Source organism: Cricetulus griseus, chromosome 4 (genome assembly GCF_003668045.3).
Source record: "Cricetulus griseus strain 17A/GY chromosome 4, alternate assembly CriGri-PICRH-1.0, whole genome shotgun sequence".
Classification (NCBI taxonomy): Eukaryota; Metazoa; Chordata; class Mammalia; order Rodentia; family Cricetidae; genus Cricetulus; species Cricetulus griseus.
In genome coordinates, this window is record NC_048597.1 from 178,017,760 (window position 1) to 178,037,578 (window position 19,819).

Genomic DNA, 19,819 nt, shown 5'->3' on the forward strand with positions numbered 1-19,819 from the left:
CCACAGAAAAGTGATGCCCATAATGAAAATACAGATATTTTATAATGATCTTAATTTTAAAAATTGTTTTAGATTAGAAAAACCTAAAAAACTTTGCTTACTAGAATTTTGACATCACAGGAAAGTGGAAACCTTTGCCTGCTTTGGTCATGGCTATGTCTCCACCTAGTATAATACCTAGTCTGTTGTAGAAACTCTTAAATGTTAGAATAAATTTAAAAGTGAGGGTAAATTAATGGATGTGGAATTGTAATGTATTTTAAGGAAGTTTCTGTGCCGGGCGGTGGTTGTGCATGCCTTTGATCCTGGCACTCAGGAGGCAGAGGCAGGCAGATCTCTGTAAATTCCAGGCCAGCCTGGTCTACAGATCGAGTTTCAGGACAGTCTCCAAAGCTACAGAGAAACCCTTCCATAAAAAAACAAAATAAATAAATAAATAGATGAAAGAAAAAGAAAAGAAAGAAAGCAGTTTCTGTGTTTCAAGTTTGTTAACATGCAGGGTAAGTTTGCTTTTCTACAAGTCTGTTGGTGGTATTTTCTGATAGTAAATACTAATGTGACATCAGCTATTAGGTAGATATTGAACAAAGAATTATTATTGAATTAGTCTACGCTCCTTCCAAACTAAAGAGGAGGTATTCAGGTTTTTATTTTTTTAAGTTTGTTTGAGGTCATTGGTTTACACTGCATTTCTTGCCCTTTGTAGATGTGATCTATGTGTCAGCTGCAGGCAGTATGCTCTGCCAGATTGTTAACTCCCTACTGTTACTCCCCGTATCAGTGGCTCGTCCTTTACTGAGTTACCTCCTCGATCTCTTGCCACCTCTTGATTGCCTTAATAGACTCCTCCCAGCTGCTGCACTTTTGGAAGACCAAGAATTACAGTGGCCTCTTCATGGTAAGTACAGGCAGTAAAAAGTTAATTAATGCTCTTGAGAAGGGTTATTCTTCTTGTATATCTCAAATAAAATCATGCCTGACCATGTGGGTGTTTCATGTGATCTAAAAAGATGTGATTATCTTCGAAGAGTGAACAGTTGGAAATGGGCATTTGACATGCAGTAGACAAAGTTGCTTATGGGCATCACAAAAAGTATCTTTATGAGCAGTGGTTCTAAAGCTTTGTGTTCTGCAAAGTTTGACATGATTGAAATTAAGATGTCTTAAAATAGACAGCAAAATTGTGTCATAATTTAGCCAGTGTTACTTTTTTTTCTTTGAGGAATTTGAAATGATACATTTATAATCAGTGAATAATTGTATTTGATTTAAGGATTTTATTTCATAAATATAAAAGATTTTAATGTTAAATATTTATTTGATAGCATATTTCTTATTTTGGTTGGTTATATAGGCAACTGGTTGAATTTTCAAATGGAAATTGAGAAATGCCTTTTTATGCATTTTAGTTTAGACATGGTATTTTTTTCCATTCATTTATTTAGTTCATAAATAAAGTAATGCACAATTATGATACAGAATACAGTATGTTCAAAATGGCATGGCTAAATTAAACGAATTAACATGTTATATCACACATATTCATCATTTTTGTTTTGAGAACACTAGACATGGTATTTTTTAAAATAATTTATTTATCTTTATTTTATGTGCATTGCTATTTTGCCTGCATGTCTGTTTGAGAGTGTCAGATCTTAGAGTTACAGACAGTTGTTAGCTGTCATGTGGGTTCTGGGAATTGAACCCTGGTCCTCTGATAGAGCAGTTGGTGCTCTTAACCACTGAGCCATCATTCCAGCTCCCCTAGACATGGTATTATAATTCATTCATGAATTATACAATATTGGTAATTCTAGACAGTTGACATAGCATTGTGTTTGCAAGAGTATTATTGTTACCTATTGTAGTCATCTTAAGGCTATCAAAGAAACTTCACCACTAGAACTTAAAGACATTTCAAGTTAGTGAATTGTCGTTCTCTTGTCCCTTAAATTGGAAAGAGTCACGGATGGAGGCATGTAAAGCTCTGGGTTTTACTTTCAGCTTGTGACTTCCTGTGTAAGCTTGAGGAAGCTGCTTGTCAATGCTTAAGAGTCTTGGGTTTTTTTCCTGGAAAGCGTTGGACTTTTGACAGGATAGCATTGAAACCCTTCTTGTTGAAGGAGTGGTCAGTTTTGTTGACCACTGAATTGAAATGGTCAAAGTACCAAATTCATAACCCTATCAGAATTGTGATTCAGCTTGATGTGCATAGTTTCAGGGTTATTCTTGCTTTCCTAAAGTGTCTTAGAACTTTCTTGTGTCAGGTGTGTTGAGTGGATTTGGATTTCTTTGGATGCATAACTGATTGTTTCTTAAGTTTCCTTTTCTCATGCTGTTCTTGCCTAGTTTGCAAAACTTATTTTAACCATGTAGTATGAATTTGGATTGGTCACTCCTCCCCTCCCCCCACCTATTTTCTGAAGTAGGGTGTTTTGGGTTTTTGTTTTTTTTTTTTTTGTTTTTTTTGTTTTTTTTTTTTTTGATGCAAACACCAAGAGGCTTTATTGCAGTTGTTTAACAAGCTAACCCCATTAGCTTGGGCTTTTCATCCACCCACCATGGCAGACGGCTAGGAAAAGATCCCAAGAAGCCACGGGACAGAGATCTTATAGGGCAGCGTAAGGGGAGTGTCTAGGGGTACGCACAGGCTCAGGATTGGTGTGCCTCCAGGCTTGAAGGACTTGCCCTGTGTTGATTGGTCAACTGGTTGTTATGGCCCATAGGCCCTCCCAGGGCGATTGCTATGCTCTGCACGTCATTGCTGTGCACTTGTCCATAAAGCATAACACCACCAGCTAATTTCTGATTGGTTCCTTGCCACGAGCCAGGCATCTGACTTCCTAGTGACCAAGGCAAGGTCAGGCAAGCACTGTTAGGCTGTTATGGCTGCCAAATGGGGAGCTGGTCCCTTCATTCCCCCATTTTCATTTTGGAGATTCCAATCATGGAATTGCTGTCTCTCTGGTGTCCCCATCAGGGAGTGAGTGATATTGGCATCCCCTATGTAAGGGAGTTTATTTTGACTTAGCATTTCAACCAGGGGAAATGGGCAACGTATTCTTTTCTATGCTACTTCCTGCTGACTTCGGGACGAAGTTAGGGACCCAAAAAGGCTGAAATGCTAGTCAAAAGTAAAAAGGGAATTCAGGCAATGGAGAAGCAGCTGGTTGGCAGACTCTGTTGAAGAGACGGGGGTGTCCACATCAGCTGGACTGGTTCACATCCACAGCAAGTCTAGGGCTCGAAGTTCTTTAGGGGCAGGCTGTAGTCAGCAACTGATACTCAGATGTGTCTGCCAGAAGCAGAAACCTGTTTAAGACATGTTTAAACTGGGAACAGAAGTTAAACCCACAGTGCAGAAAAAACAGATATCTGTTCGAACAGCAGGAACATATATTTTGAGTCCCGCAAAAACTATAAATTTGGGCTAGAAGCATATACATTTGTCTTCTGTCCATAGAGCCAGGTATGGATTGGACAGAGGTGCCTTTGGCCTCATGAAAAGCCCTTTAAGTTTATACTTAGATGACAACCAAAATAAACCTAAAAACCTTGAGCTTGTGACTGAACAGTAGGTAGTCACTATTTTATCAGCTAACATGCTGACTATAGTCTTGTGGATCTGACTATCTGATGCTGCCAAGCTGACAACCATTAATATTTCAGAGATCTGAGAATGGTAAATTTTATACAGTTTCTAAATCTATTAAAAAGTGACAGGAGCCAGTCCATATACAGTTAGCTATACCCAAGTCTCTCCATTAGTATTGGAGGCAGAAGTATCAAAGAACAGCAATCTTCTCCAGGCCTATAAGGTGAGAGGTTTTTTTCCTCTCTGTGGAAGAGGGACATGGAAAAGACTGACCTTGTTTTGTCTAGGCAAAAGGGGGTGCAATCAATTTTCCAGTGTCCAGCAGTTTTGCCCACAGTCTTGGTCAGGTCCTGATAGGCAGTAGGTATTGCATCTGAGCATCTCACTCACTGGTCAGCATTGTCATCATCCAGGTGCAGGAACTGGGATGTCTCATAATCTTCTTTAGAGACTATGGGTCACTGTCAGAATCTGGCAGTCTGTCTGATATTATAAACTTTTAAAATAACATTTTAAATGCCATATTCTGCATGTCTCTGAAGCATTAGAGGTCTCTCTGTCTGTTTTAGTTACTTGCCGTAAGCATACAGGTGGCTAGGTAAGGCCTTATTTCTGTAATTAATTTTTAGTTTGACTGTAACAGGTTTTAACTTAGTAAAATAGTTGAAACTTCGCACAGTTGAATTTAAATTGCATCTAGTTATCTTATATCTGAAAGTATAAACTGTATTAATTTGTATCTTTAACATTTTAGATTAGCAGCTTTTATAAAACTAGAACTTTACATTGTCAGGCTTTGCTTATGATTCTAAATTGAAACATTAACATTTTAAAAGCACAAACATTAATGTCTTTCTGTGATATATAGAAGCATTAACAATTTAAATCTTAATTAAAAAAAAAAGCTTGTTTATAAGATGGTACCTCCTAATTTCCATGTGGTCACCTTTAGTCAAGATAGCGGTCCAAGTATCTTTTTTCAATTTCAGCAAAATGGCGACCAGCTTGCCATGTGACTGACTGCAAAATGGCAGTAACCTGCACCATTTGTTTTAGTTATATGCTTGTAACAGAACTTAGGTTATGCCAGGAAACAGAACTTTCTAAAGCAAGCATACATAATTTACTTGAGAAATAAACAGAACTTTTAAAACAGAATTAACTTAATATGGTTAAAATTTTAGCAGAACCAGGCGGCTGCAATTGCAGCTGTCTGAGGAGGGTCCCAAGTGTCCTTGGGTCTCCGATCCTCTTGGGGCGTCCCCCAAGGCAGCAGTCTGTGATCCTCCAGGAACGTCTACCAATCACAGTCCAAGCAGTCTCACAACCTCCAAGACAACTGCAAACCAAAAACTGAAAGCGCTTTTACAGAATAGACAGAGCCGGCAGATGGTTGACGAGTCAGAATAGGGTACCCACTTACCTCCAAGATCGAATCCACTCAAGTGAGGGGTGGTCACAAATCCCAGATGAGGCCCCAAATGAATGACACCCCCCCACACACTCCCGGTGGCTCAGGCCCCCAGGATGTCAGCCCAGGACTGCAGTGACCCCCAATCACTAGGCAGAGGAGAAAGCTTGATGCAAACAGCTAGAGGCTTTATTGCAGTTGTTTAACAAGCTAACCCCATTAGTTCAGGCCTTTCATCCACCCACCATGGCGGATGGATGGGAAAAGACCCTGAAGTAGTTTTTTTAAGGATAAAAATTTTCTTGAAGTGCTAGAGAAAATCATCTATAAAACAATCTGGCCCTTGTGGGTTTTTTTGTTTGTTTTGTAACTTATTTCTTTTTTAATTTTATGTGCATTGGTGTTTTGCCTGCATGTATGACTGTGTGAGGGTGTTGGATCTTGGAGTTACAGACAGTTGTGAGCTGGGAATTGAACCTGGGTCCTTTGGAAGAGCAACCAGTGTTCTTAACCACTGAGCCATTTCTCCAGCCCCTAGCCCTTGTGGTTTATTTATTTTTTGTTGTGTATGTGGAAATTTTGGGTTTTTCTCTAATTCATTTTAGAAATTGTTATTTTTTTCCAGAAAATGTTATTTTGTTGTCTTTCAAATTTTGGTGAAAAATTGATTGTGTTCATTTATAGGTTGAAAATCTCCTATGCATGCATTGCTGCATATCCTTTTTATTTCTAATTTTTGGAGTCTGTTTTTCCTTATTAATTTTATTAGAGGATTGACCATTAATCTTTTCAAATACCTGTCTTTTAAAATGTTTTTTTCCCAACCCTGATTTCTGTTATCTCTCTCTCTCTGTGGTTGTAAGAACATTTAGAAACAAGTGTACACTAAGAAAGCCTGGGTCTGTATCTTATTATAAGACAGTTCTGAGTTCATATCAGAAGAGCATTAAACAACAATGTCACTTTAATTGATAAATTCTCTTTTGTTTTAAAGAAAAAGTTCCAAAGACTGCCTAAAGATGGTAAAATTTGATCTAGATAGTATAATGGAATCCATTGAGATAAGTTTGCATGTGCTGATTTAGTATTTATCTTAAAATTAGTAACTTTATAAATGAAAAATTATTTGATAGATTAACATGTCTGAGTAAAACTTAAATTAGTCTAATATAAAAGGTAATTTGTATTTAGAGAATGCTACATGTTTTTCTTGAAAAATTATTTTCTTCATTATCTTATTATAGTATAACAAGTTAGAGGCCATGAGAAAGCTTTTAAAATTTAAAAGTAACAGATAAAAACACAATTACTACTAATTTTCTTTCAGGAGGACCAGAAGTAATTGACCCTGCTGGTGTGCCATTACCTCAGCCAGCCCAGTCTTGGGTGTGGCTTGTGGATCTGGAAAGAACAATTGCTCTCCTCATCGGGAGATGTCTTGGTGGCATGCTTCAGGGTTCCCCTGTATCTCCAGAGGAACAGGATACTGCATATTGGATGAAAACACCACTTTTTAGTGACGGTGTGGAAATGGACACCCCTCAGTTGGGTAATGCACTTCTCTGAAGCATGTGAAACACATATTTCTTTGTCCTCCTTTGAGATCTCTTACCTAAGTATTGAATACAGAACTCAGGCATCTTTCACATTAGCAATAAAGAATCTAAACTTGTATTGTACAGTTCTCAGAAAAAGTTAAATTCTGCAGCATGTGGTAGGACAGTGGTTCTCATTAGGAGGTCGAATAACTTTTTACAAGGTTTCCTAAGACCATTGGAAAACACAGATATTTGTATTATGATTTATAACAGTACCAAAATTATACTTATGAAGTAGCAACGAATATAATTTTATGGTTGGGGGTCACTACACCATGAGGAACCACTGATATAGGAAAATGTGGGTCTAGTCATATAGAGAGGAAGAGAGGAAATGGGAGGGAGGGAGCCCACAAGGTAGATGGGATAGACAGGGCGAGAGGAAGAGTGGAAAGAAAAAGAATCCAAGGCCAAAAAAAAGAAAAATTTTGCTTCTGGCATGGATGTGTGCTAAGCAGGAGTAAAGAAAGTTGTTTCTTTTTAATATATATATATATACATACATACATATATATATATATATATATATACATAATACATATATATATATATATATATATATATATAATTTTACTTCTGAACCAGAAAGTGATTTTTGACTGTGGCTAATGAAAGCTAGACTGATACATATGAAGTAAAGAAAGTTAAATTGTGGGGTTCTTAGAGGATATTTAGCAGGATAAGGTTCCAGTGTTCTTAGCATTCATACCTGAGGCAGTCCCCAGTCATTTCCTGAGTAAAAAAGGTATCTGTTGAGCCACACATCCCTTTTAACCAGACTTAAGTATGAATAAAATAAACCTCAGGTTTAATATTACTTTTTTAGTTTTTAAGAATTAAAATTGTGGGGCTGGAGAGATGGCTCAGAGGTTAAGAGCAGTGGCTGCTCTTCCAGAGGTCCTGAGTTCAATTCCCAGCAGCCATGTGGTGACTCACAACCATCTGTAATGAGATCTGGTGCCCTCTTCTGGCCTGCAGGCATACAAGCAGGCAGAATGTATATACATAATAAAATCTTTAAAAAAAAATGAAACAAACCAAAACCAACAACAAAAACAAAAACAAAGCACACACTGAACCAATGCTGTATCACTGAGTTCTATCCCCAGCCCTTGAAATAAATGCTTAGAGTTTAAAAAAAAAAAAAAAAAAAAGAATTAAAATTGTGAGCTGGGAGGTGGTGGGGCACGCCTTTAATCCCAGCACTGGGGAGGCAGACTCAAGCAGATCTCTGGTCTACAGAGCAAGTTCCAGGACAGCCAGGGCTGTTACACAAAGAAATCCTGCCTCAAACCCCTCCCCCCTAAAAATAATTAAAATTGTGTAATTTATATCAAGAATATTTGCTAATGTAAAATTGTAAATATGTAATATATCTATTATATTATGGATTAAATTGACTTTTGTTAATTGCTAAAGCCCTGACCATCATTTAGAACATTGATTTAAAAAAAAAAAAGTGAAGTGATTCAGCTGTGGGTGTGTATATTCTTAAAATTACTGTACTTGAGAGACAAAGATAAGAGGGTCTAAACTCCAGGGCCAGTCCAGACAGTATAACAACGTCCTTTTTTCCAAAATAATAATAGTGATTCTGAATGCTAAAGCTCCCACCGAAGAATTGGGAATTCCCTGCATGACTGTGATTATTGATTTGAAAATTGTTCATAGTATCTGATCCTTTTTGGATCACTCCTAACTGATTGCTTTCCTTTAGGTCTATTGAAAAGAAAAAGTTCTATTCTCTTTCCCTGTGGTCACACTTTTCTCGAAGAGGATACTATGTTGTGCTCTGTGTGTAGGATATTTTGCATTTCTGGCCTCTTTGCCAAATGTCTATTTTTTTCTAGAGGTGATACTGCCTCCAACTGAAAAAAAATTAGAGGGCTTAACTTTAATAGTCTCTACTGTAAATTAGTTCTAGGACCCGATTTCATATGAATTAAATAAATCAATAAGATTTTATTTGCAGTTACAAAATTTTTGAAGTTTAAGATTGAGAACTTAGCTGGCTAAGTATAATCCCAGCACCCAGGATGCAGAGGCCAGCAAATCTCTGTGAGTTTGAGGCCAGCCTGGTCTACAGTGTGAGTTCCAAGACACTCACCTCTACATAGAGAAACCGGGTCTCGACCAGCCCCCCTCCCCACCCAAGAAAGGGGAACTTGAGAACTGATGGCTCAAGGTGTAAAGTGTTTGCTGCCAGGACAGACAGCTTGAGTTTGATCACTAGGACCTACATGGTGGAAGGAGAGAAGTGACTCTTAAAAGTTGTCCTCCTACCCTCATATGTGTTGTGGCACAGGGAGGAAGGAAGGGAGGGAGGGAGAGAAACATGGATGAACAGAATTATTAAAATTAAATTTTTTTAAATAGATAAATGTATGAGCTGCCTATTAGACGTAGCTCTTTCAGGAAATGAAGAACAGAAGCCTTTTGACTACAAATTGCGACCTGAAATTGCTGTCTATGTAGACTTGGCATTGGGTTGTTCTAAAGAGCCTGCCAGAAGCCTTTGGATCAGCATGCAGGATTATGCTGTTAGTAAAGGTAAGATAAAGAGAAGGAAGTGGGTAAATGTATAGCTAATTGGCAATGCTAACTAGTTCATGTGTAAATAGCATTGTAAAATACTTGTTTTTCTCTTTGTGGAAAATATATCAGGTTATTTGTTGTATCCATATATATCTCATTTAAAGAAATTTGATTGTATTAAAGTTGGAAATTTGGACTTTGTATCATAAATCATTTTATAAAAGTATTCTAAGAAATATTAAATTAGAGGATATGTATCTAGATGTCTAGGTTATAGGCTTACTGAATATTTATGTAAAATATTAAAATTTTTGTCTATTCAGAGTGCTAATAATACCCATCTGAGATATACTATTAAATGTAATAATGAAGTAGTATACAAACATGTTTTTATCAGAAATATTTTTTTCATTTTTTTTATTTGACTTAGAAACAAAATTGTTTTACATGATAATCCCAGTTCCCTTCTCCCTCCCGTCCTCCCCTACCACCCCCCCCCAACTAAAACCCTACCTATCACATATCCTTTCTACTCCCCCTGGATGTTGAGGCCTTCCATAGGGGGTCATCAGAGTCTATCGTCTCCTTTGGGATAGGGCCTAGGCCCACCCCTGTGTGTCTTGGCTCAAGGAGAATTCCTCTATGTGGAATACTCAAAGTCCACACCTATGCTAGGGATAAGTACTGAACTACTATAGGAGGTCCTGTAGATTTCCTCAATGAAATCCATATTCCTGGGGTCTGGATCAGTCCCATGCTGGTATCCCAGCTATCAGACTGGGGAGCAAGAGTTCCCCAATGTTCAGGTCAATTGTTTCTGTGGGTTTCACCTATCAGAAATAATTTTATTTGTAGATTTCAAACAATCTCTTTGATGTATTCTTAGCTTAGATGTTTAGTAATGACCCATATTAAAGCTGGGCGTGGTGGTACAGACTTATAATTCCTTCACTCTGGATGTGAAGCAGGAGGATCTGTTTAAGGTCAGCCTCCATTATGTAGTGAGTTTTGAGACTAATCTGGATTACATGAAACCTTATCTCAAAATAAGAACCTAGGGAACACAATCACCCATGTTGTTGAGCCACATCTCTAATCTCTGTTTCTTCCATGATGTTTGTTCTTATCCTACCCTTAATTTCCTTCTGTATTTCAGGATTCTCATTTATAAAAAATGATGAAAGCTTCACTTTTTGTTGGCTTTTATCTCTTATAAATGAAATGAACTGTGGTGTATATTGTGCACATCTCTCTCTTGTTTTAAAGACAGAGTCTTAAACTCAAGACTCACATTAAACTTTCAGTCCTCTTGTTTCAGCCTTGTGAGCACTGAAATTACAGGTGTTCCTAACTCAATTATTTACATCTGTAAACACCAGTGGAAGGATAGCTTGATGGCTGGTGATACAGTTCAATGGGTGTGATTTACTGGATGCTTGCACCAAGCCTAATGTCTTGAGTTCAATCCTTGGGATCCACATGAAAACTACAGGTTGCCCTGTGACCTTCACACATATTATTAGCATTTATACTCTGCAGCACACACACACACACACACACACACACACACACACACACACACACACACACACACACATATAAAAAGAAAGGAGATGGTACCATTTGAATTTTTACCTCAACCAGGCATGGTGGTGACACCTCTACTCCCAAGTACTTGGGAGACTGAGACAGGATGACTGTTTGAGCCCATGAGTTCAAGACCAGCCTGGGCAACATAATGAAATCCCCATCTTAAAAAGAAGCAAATGAGATGGCTTTGCAGGTACCAAGGCACTTGCTACCAAATCTGACAACTTGATTTCAATACCTAAGACCCGCATGATGGAAAGAAAGGCCCAACTTCTGCAAGTTGTTCTCTGGCCTACACATATGTATGCCACAGCACATACCCCCTACCCATAAAGATAAATAAATAAATGTAAAAACATTCTAAAAGAGCAAACAAAAAAGGAGCTACAGATCATCCATTCTTTATTTTTTGATCATTTATTCTGCTATGTTGATTCCTATCAAAGTTGAAAGGCAAAGTAATAAAGAAGAAAAATTTTACTTATTAAGATGCAATTTGACATTTGAATGTTTTATGTTATATAGTTGGGTATAAATTTATTTGCGTGTTTATGTGTGAGTGTAGATGTGATATGTCATGGTGCTTGCGCAGAGGTGAGAGGGTAACTTTTAAGAGCTAGTTCCTTCTTTTCTCCATGGGTTCTAAAGGTTGGACTCAGGTTATTAAGCTTGTGCAGCAAGTACTTTCCATAATTAAGTTTTTATGTCATATTATCATTTGTTATATTGAGATGGGAACTTTTAAAACCTAGATATACACTTAAGGTACATACAAACCTAGCCATTTGCTATATGCTTGATATTTTAGTGTGGGCTTAATACTTAATAGTAGAAGTATTCTGTGGTTGCTTGATGTAAAATAAATATAGCTCTAATGATGGTTCTTTATGAATTCATTACTTTAAAAAGGTAAAAGCAGAATAATCCATGCTAGATTTGAAGCAACACAGAGTGTTACTATGTTTTGCTCTGTAAGTTGCAAATTACCATCCTTAAACTAGAGTCTTATTTAATTATATGTCTTAATAGGCCTAAGATAGCAAGCTGGTCTGTGGAACAGGTAAATCTTCTAGAACCTGATGTGGATGAATTCTGTATGCATGTCTGCAGTGTAGATTGTTATTATAAGAGTCTCTGTGGATTTAAGATCTTATATAAACTTAGGCATAGTTGCATTGTTGGTTCTTTTACCTATAAAGTAGTTAAGTCTGTATTTGTATTTTTGACCTAGGCATGGAAATAAAATGGAAAACAAAATTGTTGCATTTTATCTTTGGGGGAAAAGCCTTAAGAATAGTTAAGAAGAAATAAATTGAGACTTAACATTTTCAGAGGATATGTCTTGTTTGATTTTTGCATTGGAGTAGTACAGTCATTATTTGATAAATCTGTCAGATGGACAGTGAAGTAGTCACTCTGGGAATGAAAAGGACAGTAACCTCTCCCTCAACTGGGCCTGCTGAATAGTCTGTATTCTAAGAGTATGTACTCTATGTAGTATAATATTCTCTATCTTTTACCAACATAGAATTAAAAAATGAGAGAAAGAAAAAAAAAAAACCTGGCAAGTGATTGAGTTTTCAATTGTGTGTGTATACATTTCTGTCCAGATGTTTTAAGTTACCCAGATGTACTTGTACTCTCACAGGATCTACTTTTATGGTTTAAAATATCATATACATAGTTTTATATGTGTATATGCATGAGTGAGTAGTTTATTCAATTTTGGGGTTGCTTAATGGAAAGTGTTCAAATACAGACCTATGATTCCAGCTCCCTTCCCACAAAGCTTCTGTGGTCTTCCATTCTCAGTATACTCCAACTAATAGATTCAACTTGGCTTCAAATCTTGGCAACACTTTCAGAATTCCTGTGGACTCTGACAGCTTCTCACTACTTGCATTGTGCCTACCCTGATATCACCACCACCATCATTGCTTATTGCAGTAATGACTTATGCTTCTACTGTCTGTATAGTCAGTACTCCACCCAAGAGACAGAGCTTTTAAAATATAGGTCAGATTATATCATTTCTCTGTTCAAAGCCCTCTAATGCTGCTTCCCATTTTCCTGTAAGTCAGATAACAGGGGATTTGCGCTGGTTGCAAGATGACTGTCATCTAATTCCCCATCAGCTCTCCAACGGCTTCTCCTACCGCTCTTGGACATGTGCCGTTCACTCTAATTCTGACCTCCTGAACCTTTAAACTATGTTTCTCTCCTTTGCCCTTGCCTGTCATATTCACTTACTGTCTTACCCATCTCACACCCTACACCAAGATTCAAATTCCATGAGATCAGAGTTGTGGTTTTGTTCAATACTGTATCCACAGCACCTGAAACAGTATGTGCATTTGTCAAGTAGTTGTTCTGAAAGGTGGTAAAATTCAGGTGTTGGGGAACTAAAGCTATTAATATTACCTTGTAACTGTTTTCTGGGTCCTTTTAAATGTTTCTATCATTTTTATTTTCAGATTGGGACAGTGCAACTTTAAGTAATGAATCACTCTTGGACACTGTGTCTAGATTTGTTCTTGCAGCACTTCTCAAACACACAAACTTACTTAGTCAAGCATGTGGAGAAAGCCGGCAAGTAACTTAAAAACTATCCTCAGACAAATATTTGCTCTCATGATGTTAGAAATTAGGTAACTTTTCTATTTTGGTTCTTTATTTAGATACCAACCTGGTAAAAGCTTATCAGAAGTGTACCGTTGTGTATACAAAGTTCGAAGTCGTTTACTTGCTTGCAAGAACCTTGAACTTATTCAAACCAGGTCATCATCACGAGACAGATGGGTAAAGTTGGAAATCAATTAATTTCTATGTTTTTCTGCAAGCTTGTCAGAGGTAGCCCCACATTGGTTTTTATGAGAGAAAAACAAGTCTGGATTAGTACAGCTGTCCAAAACATGCTAGTGTGTTTTCTAGTAGAAAGAGTGGGGGTTTATTTACCTCATTTTTATCTAATGTGCTGAGGCTGCTAAGTTAGATGTTAGTGACAAAGTGGCTTGTTCATATCATAGGCAATAATCTTCTTTTTTATTGATTAAGCTACATTGGAATTACCCTGTTTAACTTAAGATGCCAGAAATTATCAGGGACATTAACAGATACCTCAGATTGATTAAAAATAATCCAAGAGTTACACAAAACTGGCAATTGCTGGGCAGTGGTGGCACATTTATAATCCCAGCCCTTGGGAGGCAGCTGCAGGTGGATTTCTGAGTTTGAGGCCAGCTTGGTCTGTAGAGTGAGTACCAAGACAGCCAGTGCTACACAGAGAATCCCTGTCTTGAAAAACCAAAGCAAAACAAAAAAGGAGAGAACTGGAAAGTTTTAAAAGAACTGGAAAATATTAAAAAAAAATACTCAGTGTAGAAAAAGGTGGGAGAAAAAAGGGACAAAATTATAAGATTAAAAAATCAGTCTTCCTGTAATTAGAAGTGTGTACTCTGAAAGTGAATGTTGAGACCATTGATTAAGGATGATCCATAAATAACTCGGACAACAAATAGATGCTTTTGAAAGGGCTGGTGACTCTGGTAACACAACCTTGTAATTATAAGAACAAGCCTGAGAGTATCCTCTTCACAGTGCTTACAGCAAAACGGGGACGGATCAGATCCTTTGCTCTTTGTGATTCGGTTTTTAAGGATAAACAATAGACAAGACTCCCGCATTTGTGGTTATGAATATTTGAGAGTGACTTTAAAAGTCTATAAGAAATATTAATTTGTCATTTTTTGAGGCTCCAACTTGAAACTCACGTATTATGAAAGTAAATAGTGATATATGGACCTCACTGCTAAGTACCCCTATATTGTGAAATTTCTAAGTTATTTACTGGTCATGAGTCACAAATAACCTTTATTATGATTCCAGTTGAAAGTTTTCATTGTGCTTTGTATTGAAATTTATGAGATGAATTATTTAGTTAAGATATTTATGACTTTCTAAGTATCTGTTGTTAGGACTCTTTCATCTAAATAATTGTTGCGTAGCATGACCACCATGGGAAACTAAGTTAACATTGTTAACTTTGGGGTTTTGTGCAGGGGGCAAAGTTAAAATTTTTAAGAATGCCATCTTAAATTTAGAATTATTGGTAAGCTGGGGTTATAGTTATATGGTAGAGTGATTATCAGGCATGTGTAAGGCTCTGTGTTTGACCCCTAGCACTGGGTTTGACTCTCCCAGACATTATTTTTACAGAGTAATAGCATAGAGAACTTGAAGTGAACTGTAGATTCAAATAATCACCTTTCGCTGGGCATAATGGCACATGCTTTTGAGGCAGAGGCAAGTCGTTCTCTGAGTAAAGACCAGCCTGGCATATATGGTGAGTTCCAGGACAGCCAGGGCTAAATAGAGAGACCTGTCTCAAACAAACAAATAAAACCCCAACCAGACAATAATAAAAACTTCAAAACCAATAACAAAAATCACCTTTTGTGCTTGTGTCATGTTGTAACTTACATTGCAGCCCTGTAGTTTGTAGCCAAACAGCGGAATAAATGTGAAGTAATTTAAAGCATGGCATTTCAATGAAAATACCAGGCAAAAATGGACATGTACCTATCTGTGTGCATATAGTCTGTGTAATCTTTGAAATTTACCAGTGTGTCATTTGTAAGATTTATGTGTTATTATTGGTATCAGCAGTATTTTCTAAGATATAAATTAAGATTTTGCTGGGCAGTGGTGACACATGCCTTTAGTCCCAGCACTGTGGAGACAGAGATCTCTTTTGGTTTGAGGTCAGCCTTGTCTACAGAGCGAGTTCCAGGACAGCCACAGCTTCATAGAGAAACCCTGTCTTGGATGGGAAGGGGGTGGTGTAATGAAAACTTTTTTAAAGCTTTGGAAAAATATATTCAGTATGGTTTCCTATTATTTCTTTAAGATCTCAGACAACCAAGACTCTGCAGATATTGATCCTCAAGAGCATTCCTTTACACGGACCATTGATGAAGAAGCTGAAATGGAAGAGCAGGCTGAGAGAGACAGGGAGGATGGGCATCCAGAGCCAGATGATGAGGAGGAAGAACGGGAACATGAAGTAATGACAGCTGGCAGTAAGTACATCTTTCTTACTTGAGAATGAACATCATGACTTTCTTTTTTCATATTCTGTAGTCCCTTCTCAAGTGTCTGACACTACACAGGGGACCTAAGTCTGTATTGACTAACACTACAGGGAACTTTTAAACCCAGGGTAGTGCTACTCTAATGCATTTGTTCTGGGTTGGGAAGCCTCAAAGAAAGCATCTCAGTTTCTGATCCACTCAGCTGCATGCATGAAATGACATCTAAGAGGCTTTAAATAAAGTTATTCAAAATAGTCCTCTTGAAGTACCATGTTATTCATCAAGACCTCTATGTGATGAGGGAACGAGCCCCTTCCTATTCTAGTTAGGAGGTCCAAATTGTATTCTGTGTGTAAAGCTTTTAAATTGCAAATTTCAATTATACTTTTCTTCAGTAGGTACATGAGATAAGAGCAATGGAAAAACAGTGATATGGGAATAATTTTGGGTGGGTGAATGAAACTTTTTATACTTTATATTCCAAACCTCCAGATAATTTTTAGAAGATATTTATATGTTTTAGTTATATAGTTATTTATATTAAAGAGAATTATTAATATCTTAAGCCATTTGGCTATTTTGCATTAACATGCATATTCAATTTGTAGACTACAACTTCATGGCCAGCTATATATTTGTTTTTGACATTTCTTGTTTTTTGTTTTTGTTTTGTTTTTTGAGACAGGGTTTTTCTGTGTAGCTTTGTAGACCAGGCTGGCCTCGAACTCACAGAGATCTGCCTGCCTCTGCCTCCTGAGTGCTGGGATTAAAGGCGTATGCCCCTACCACCTGGCTGTTTTTGATATTATTTGTATCTATATTCAATATAACAAGGTGGTGGCACCAGGAATTCAACTTAGGCTCTCACACATGAAATAAGCACTGTACCATTGATCGATATCCCCTGGTTTTATTATTGATTTATTTATGTTCTTTGTACTTCTAAAAATTATTTTCAGATCTCTCAAAAGAAAACTAAAAACAATTTAAACAACAACAACAACAAAAAAAGATAGGGTGGAAGAAAGGAATTTGCAGATAGGAAGTATGACTAGTAGAAGTTTGCAAGCTAAACTGAGAGAACTTCCATAGTTAAATTTAAAAATTAGTTCAGAAATTCCTGTAAAAGAGGTCAGAGAGGACAACATAGTAACAAAGTGTAGCTTTTCATTACAGTAAAAGAAAGCATAATAGCCATTTTGGGAATGGTAATGTATAAAGTAGCTATATTACCTGTGAACACCTATGATGCACTGGGCTAGGGGTTTGAAATAGAGTAAATCATAATTCTCACCATAGTCTTAAAGTTACATTAATGTTCTGTTGTAAAGATAGGTAAATTGAGGTTTAAGGAAGCAGAATTATGTACCTAAAGCCACAAACAGCTCTAATCAGAGCTGGGTCTGCTGGAAATTCCAGCTGTGGACTCTCAGAGTTTGTTGCTTTGATTTTACAGAAGTAAGGAACATTTTACAGCATAATGAAATATATCATTAATTCTCTAAATGCAAATCCAGTTTTAGACTTGTGAGTTTAAAGGATGACATGGCTCGGTGGGCAAAGGCCATTCTGCCAACCCTGATGACCTGAGTTTGATCACTAGAATCCACGTGATGGAAGGAAAGAACCAACTTCTGCCCTTGGCTTCTGACCTTCACATATGTGTGCCCCCAACAAATAAAATAAATGTAACAAAATAAAGTTGTACAAACTTTTAAATAGTAGTTTCCATACTAACAGGTGAATCCAATGTTTTATCAACCTTTTTGCCTGAATTTCCCATTAAGAATACTACCTTTGCTCTAAATTTGAGCAAAAACTTTCTTTAGCTATTACAAAAAGTCTACGATTGTAACAGCAGCCCCCAAACCCGCTGACTCACTAACATTTTATACTTGTGAACAACACGGGCTGTGTTAAATTGACCTTCATAATGATGCTAACTCAGAGACAATCTTGCTCATCATAAACAGGTTCTGTTTCAGCAAAGACTTTTTAATGTGTTTAAGGTACAGCCAGCTGCAATTGTTAGAAATTATATAAACTTTGGAAGGTAGGGAGAGGCTTTTCATTAAATATAAGCTGAAATTTCCCTATTTTCCTTGTAACCTGACATTTTTCTCATATAAAGGTAATGAACATTTCAGAAATAAGCAAGTTTCTTGTTTTTGAAACTTAACCTAGAGTAGCAGTCTCAATCCTTTTGGGGCATGTGGGTAGAATGACCCTTTCACTAGGCTGCATATCAGATATTTACATTATGATTCGTGACTGTAGTAAAATTGCAGTTATGAGGTAGTAGCAAAAATAATTTTATGGTTGGGGGTCACCACAACATGAAGAATTATTTAAAGGGTTGCAGCATTAGGAAGATTGAGAACCACTGGCCTAGAACTTATATTAGTCCTTAGAACCAGATGGAGGACTTATTGCTAACTCTATTCCCAGAGCTATTGACTCAGAAAATTTGAATGGGCCTAATATTTGCATTTCTAACAGTTGCACAAATACTGTAGCTACTGCTCTAGGACCACACTTTGAAACTGTCCTAACTCGCTAGTAAGATTTAAAATCCTGGAGGGGGGGGCCCACTTTGTCATTCTTTGGTTCTTATGTGACTTTTTGACTGGATCTAGGAATCACATTAATACAAGAGCCAAGGGGCTGGAGAGATGACTCCGTTAAGAGCACAGGCTGTTCTTCCAGAGAACCTGAGATCTGTTCCCAGCAACAATATGGTGGCTCACAACCATCTGTAAATGAGATCTGGTGTCCTCTTCTGGCCTGCAGGCATACATGCAGGCAGAACACTGTATTCATATTAAATAAATAAACCTTGAAAAATATAAATGCATACAGTTTTCACTAGTTTTGTGTATACATGGGAATCCTCACAAGAAAATGAATTCAAAAGAAATGACTAAAGCTTGATTCTTTTATATTTTGTTGCTAAAGAACCATTAATTTAAGTGAATACCTAGAGTAGGGGAAAATTTCCAAGGATGTTATAAAGAAATGTGGGTAACAGGAGGAGGTGTGGAAGCTAAGGTTACTTTAGAGTTTGCTTGGCCTGATTTGGTAGCCTGGTTGCCAGTCTTTGGTGATTGAGGCTATTTTCTGCTCTTGATCTATGAAGACATCTCTTCCCAAAAGAGTCTACTGGACTTGCTTCATGGAAGAAAAGACAGGCCAAATACCCTTTCCAGAGTCACAGATCTCATGTGATTACACCTAAACAGTCAGTATGCCAATTTGACATGTTTTAAGATGTCACAACCCTTACTCTTTCAAGGTAGAACCAGCCAAATCCAAATTCTATAGAAATATTTCCTATTGCAATTTTTATGAAAAGTATGACATTTTGATATAACTTTGTATTTATTGTCTAAAAACTGATTTTTTTTTGTCCCATTTCAGTAAATTTTGGTTCAAACTTTTTGACTATTTTCATTGTAATGTATTTATTTATTTTATTGTTTTGCTTTTCTCTCCCCATGTGTTAAGACCTTGTTTTTGTGTTGCATGTTACAGAAATCTTTCAGTGTTTCCTCTCAGCCCGAGAAGTAGCTCGTAGCCGAGACCGAGATAGAATGAGCAGTGGGGCAGGGTCTGGGGTCCGAGCTGACGACCCACCTCCCCAGTCTCAGCAAGAGCGAAGGGTCAGCACAGACCTACCCGAGGGGCAGGATGTGTACACTGCTGCCTGCAACTCCGTGATCCACCGCTGTGCACTTCTGATATTAGGAGTAAGTCCTGTGATTGATGAGCTTCAGAAGCGACGGGAAGAAGGGCAGTTGCAGCAGCCGTCTGTGAGTGCCTCTGAAGGCAGTGGACTTATGACCAGGTGGGCCTGACAGGAAACTGAAAATGCTGTACTCTTCCCATAGGTATTTCTTGCAATGAGTTTCTGTTCTGAAATGTCAAAGACAGAGGAAGAAATACAATTTGACTAGGGTGAATTTAAAATAATATAAACAGTAGTGCTGGTTCAGCCTGCAAT

General features: G+C 37.4%; 1 protein-coding gene across 7 annotated transcripts in view; it reads left to right on the forward strand.

Moving 5' to 3' along the window:
• Positions 1-19,819, forward strand: part of Herc1 (HECT and RLD domain containing E3 ubiquitin protein ligase family member 1) — a 154,047-nt gene that overhangs the window by 50,891 nt on the left and 83,337 nt on the right. For all 7 annotated transcript variants that reach the window (XM_027411294.2, XM_027411293.2, XM_027411299.2 and 4 more), the window contains exons 17-23: positions 707-898; positions 6,334-6,555; positions 8,981-9,154; positions 13,204-13,318; positions 13,408-13,528; positions 15,636-15,807; positions 19,351-19,663. In XM_027411294.2, the coding sequence (XP_027267095.1) occupies positions 707-898; positions 6,334-6,555; positions 8,981-9,154; positions 13,204-13,318; positions 13,408-13,528; positions 15,636-15,807; positions 19,351-19,663 (1,309 nt within the window). The remainder of the gene's footprint in view (positions 1-706; positions 899-6,333; positions 6,556-8,980; positions 9,155-13,203; positions 13,319-13,407; positions 13,529-15,635; positions 15,808-19,350; positions 19,664-19,819) is intronic.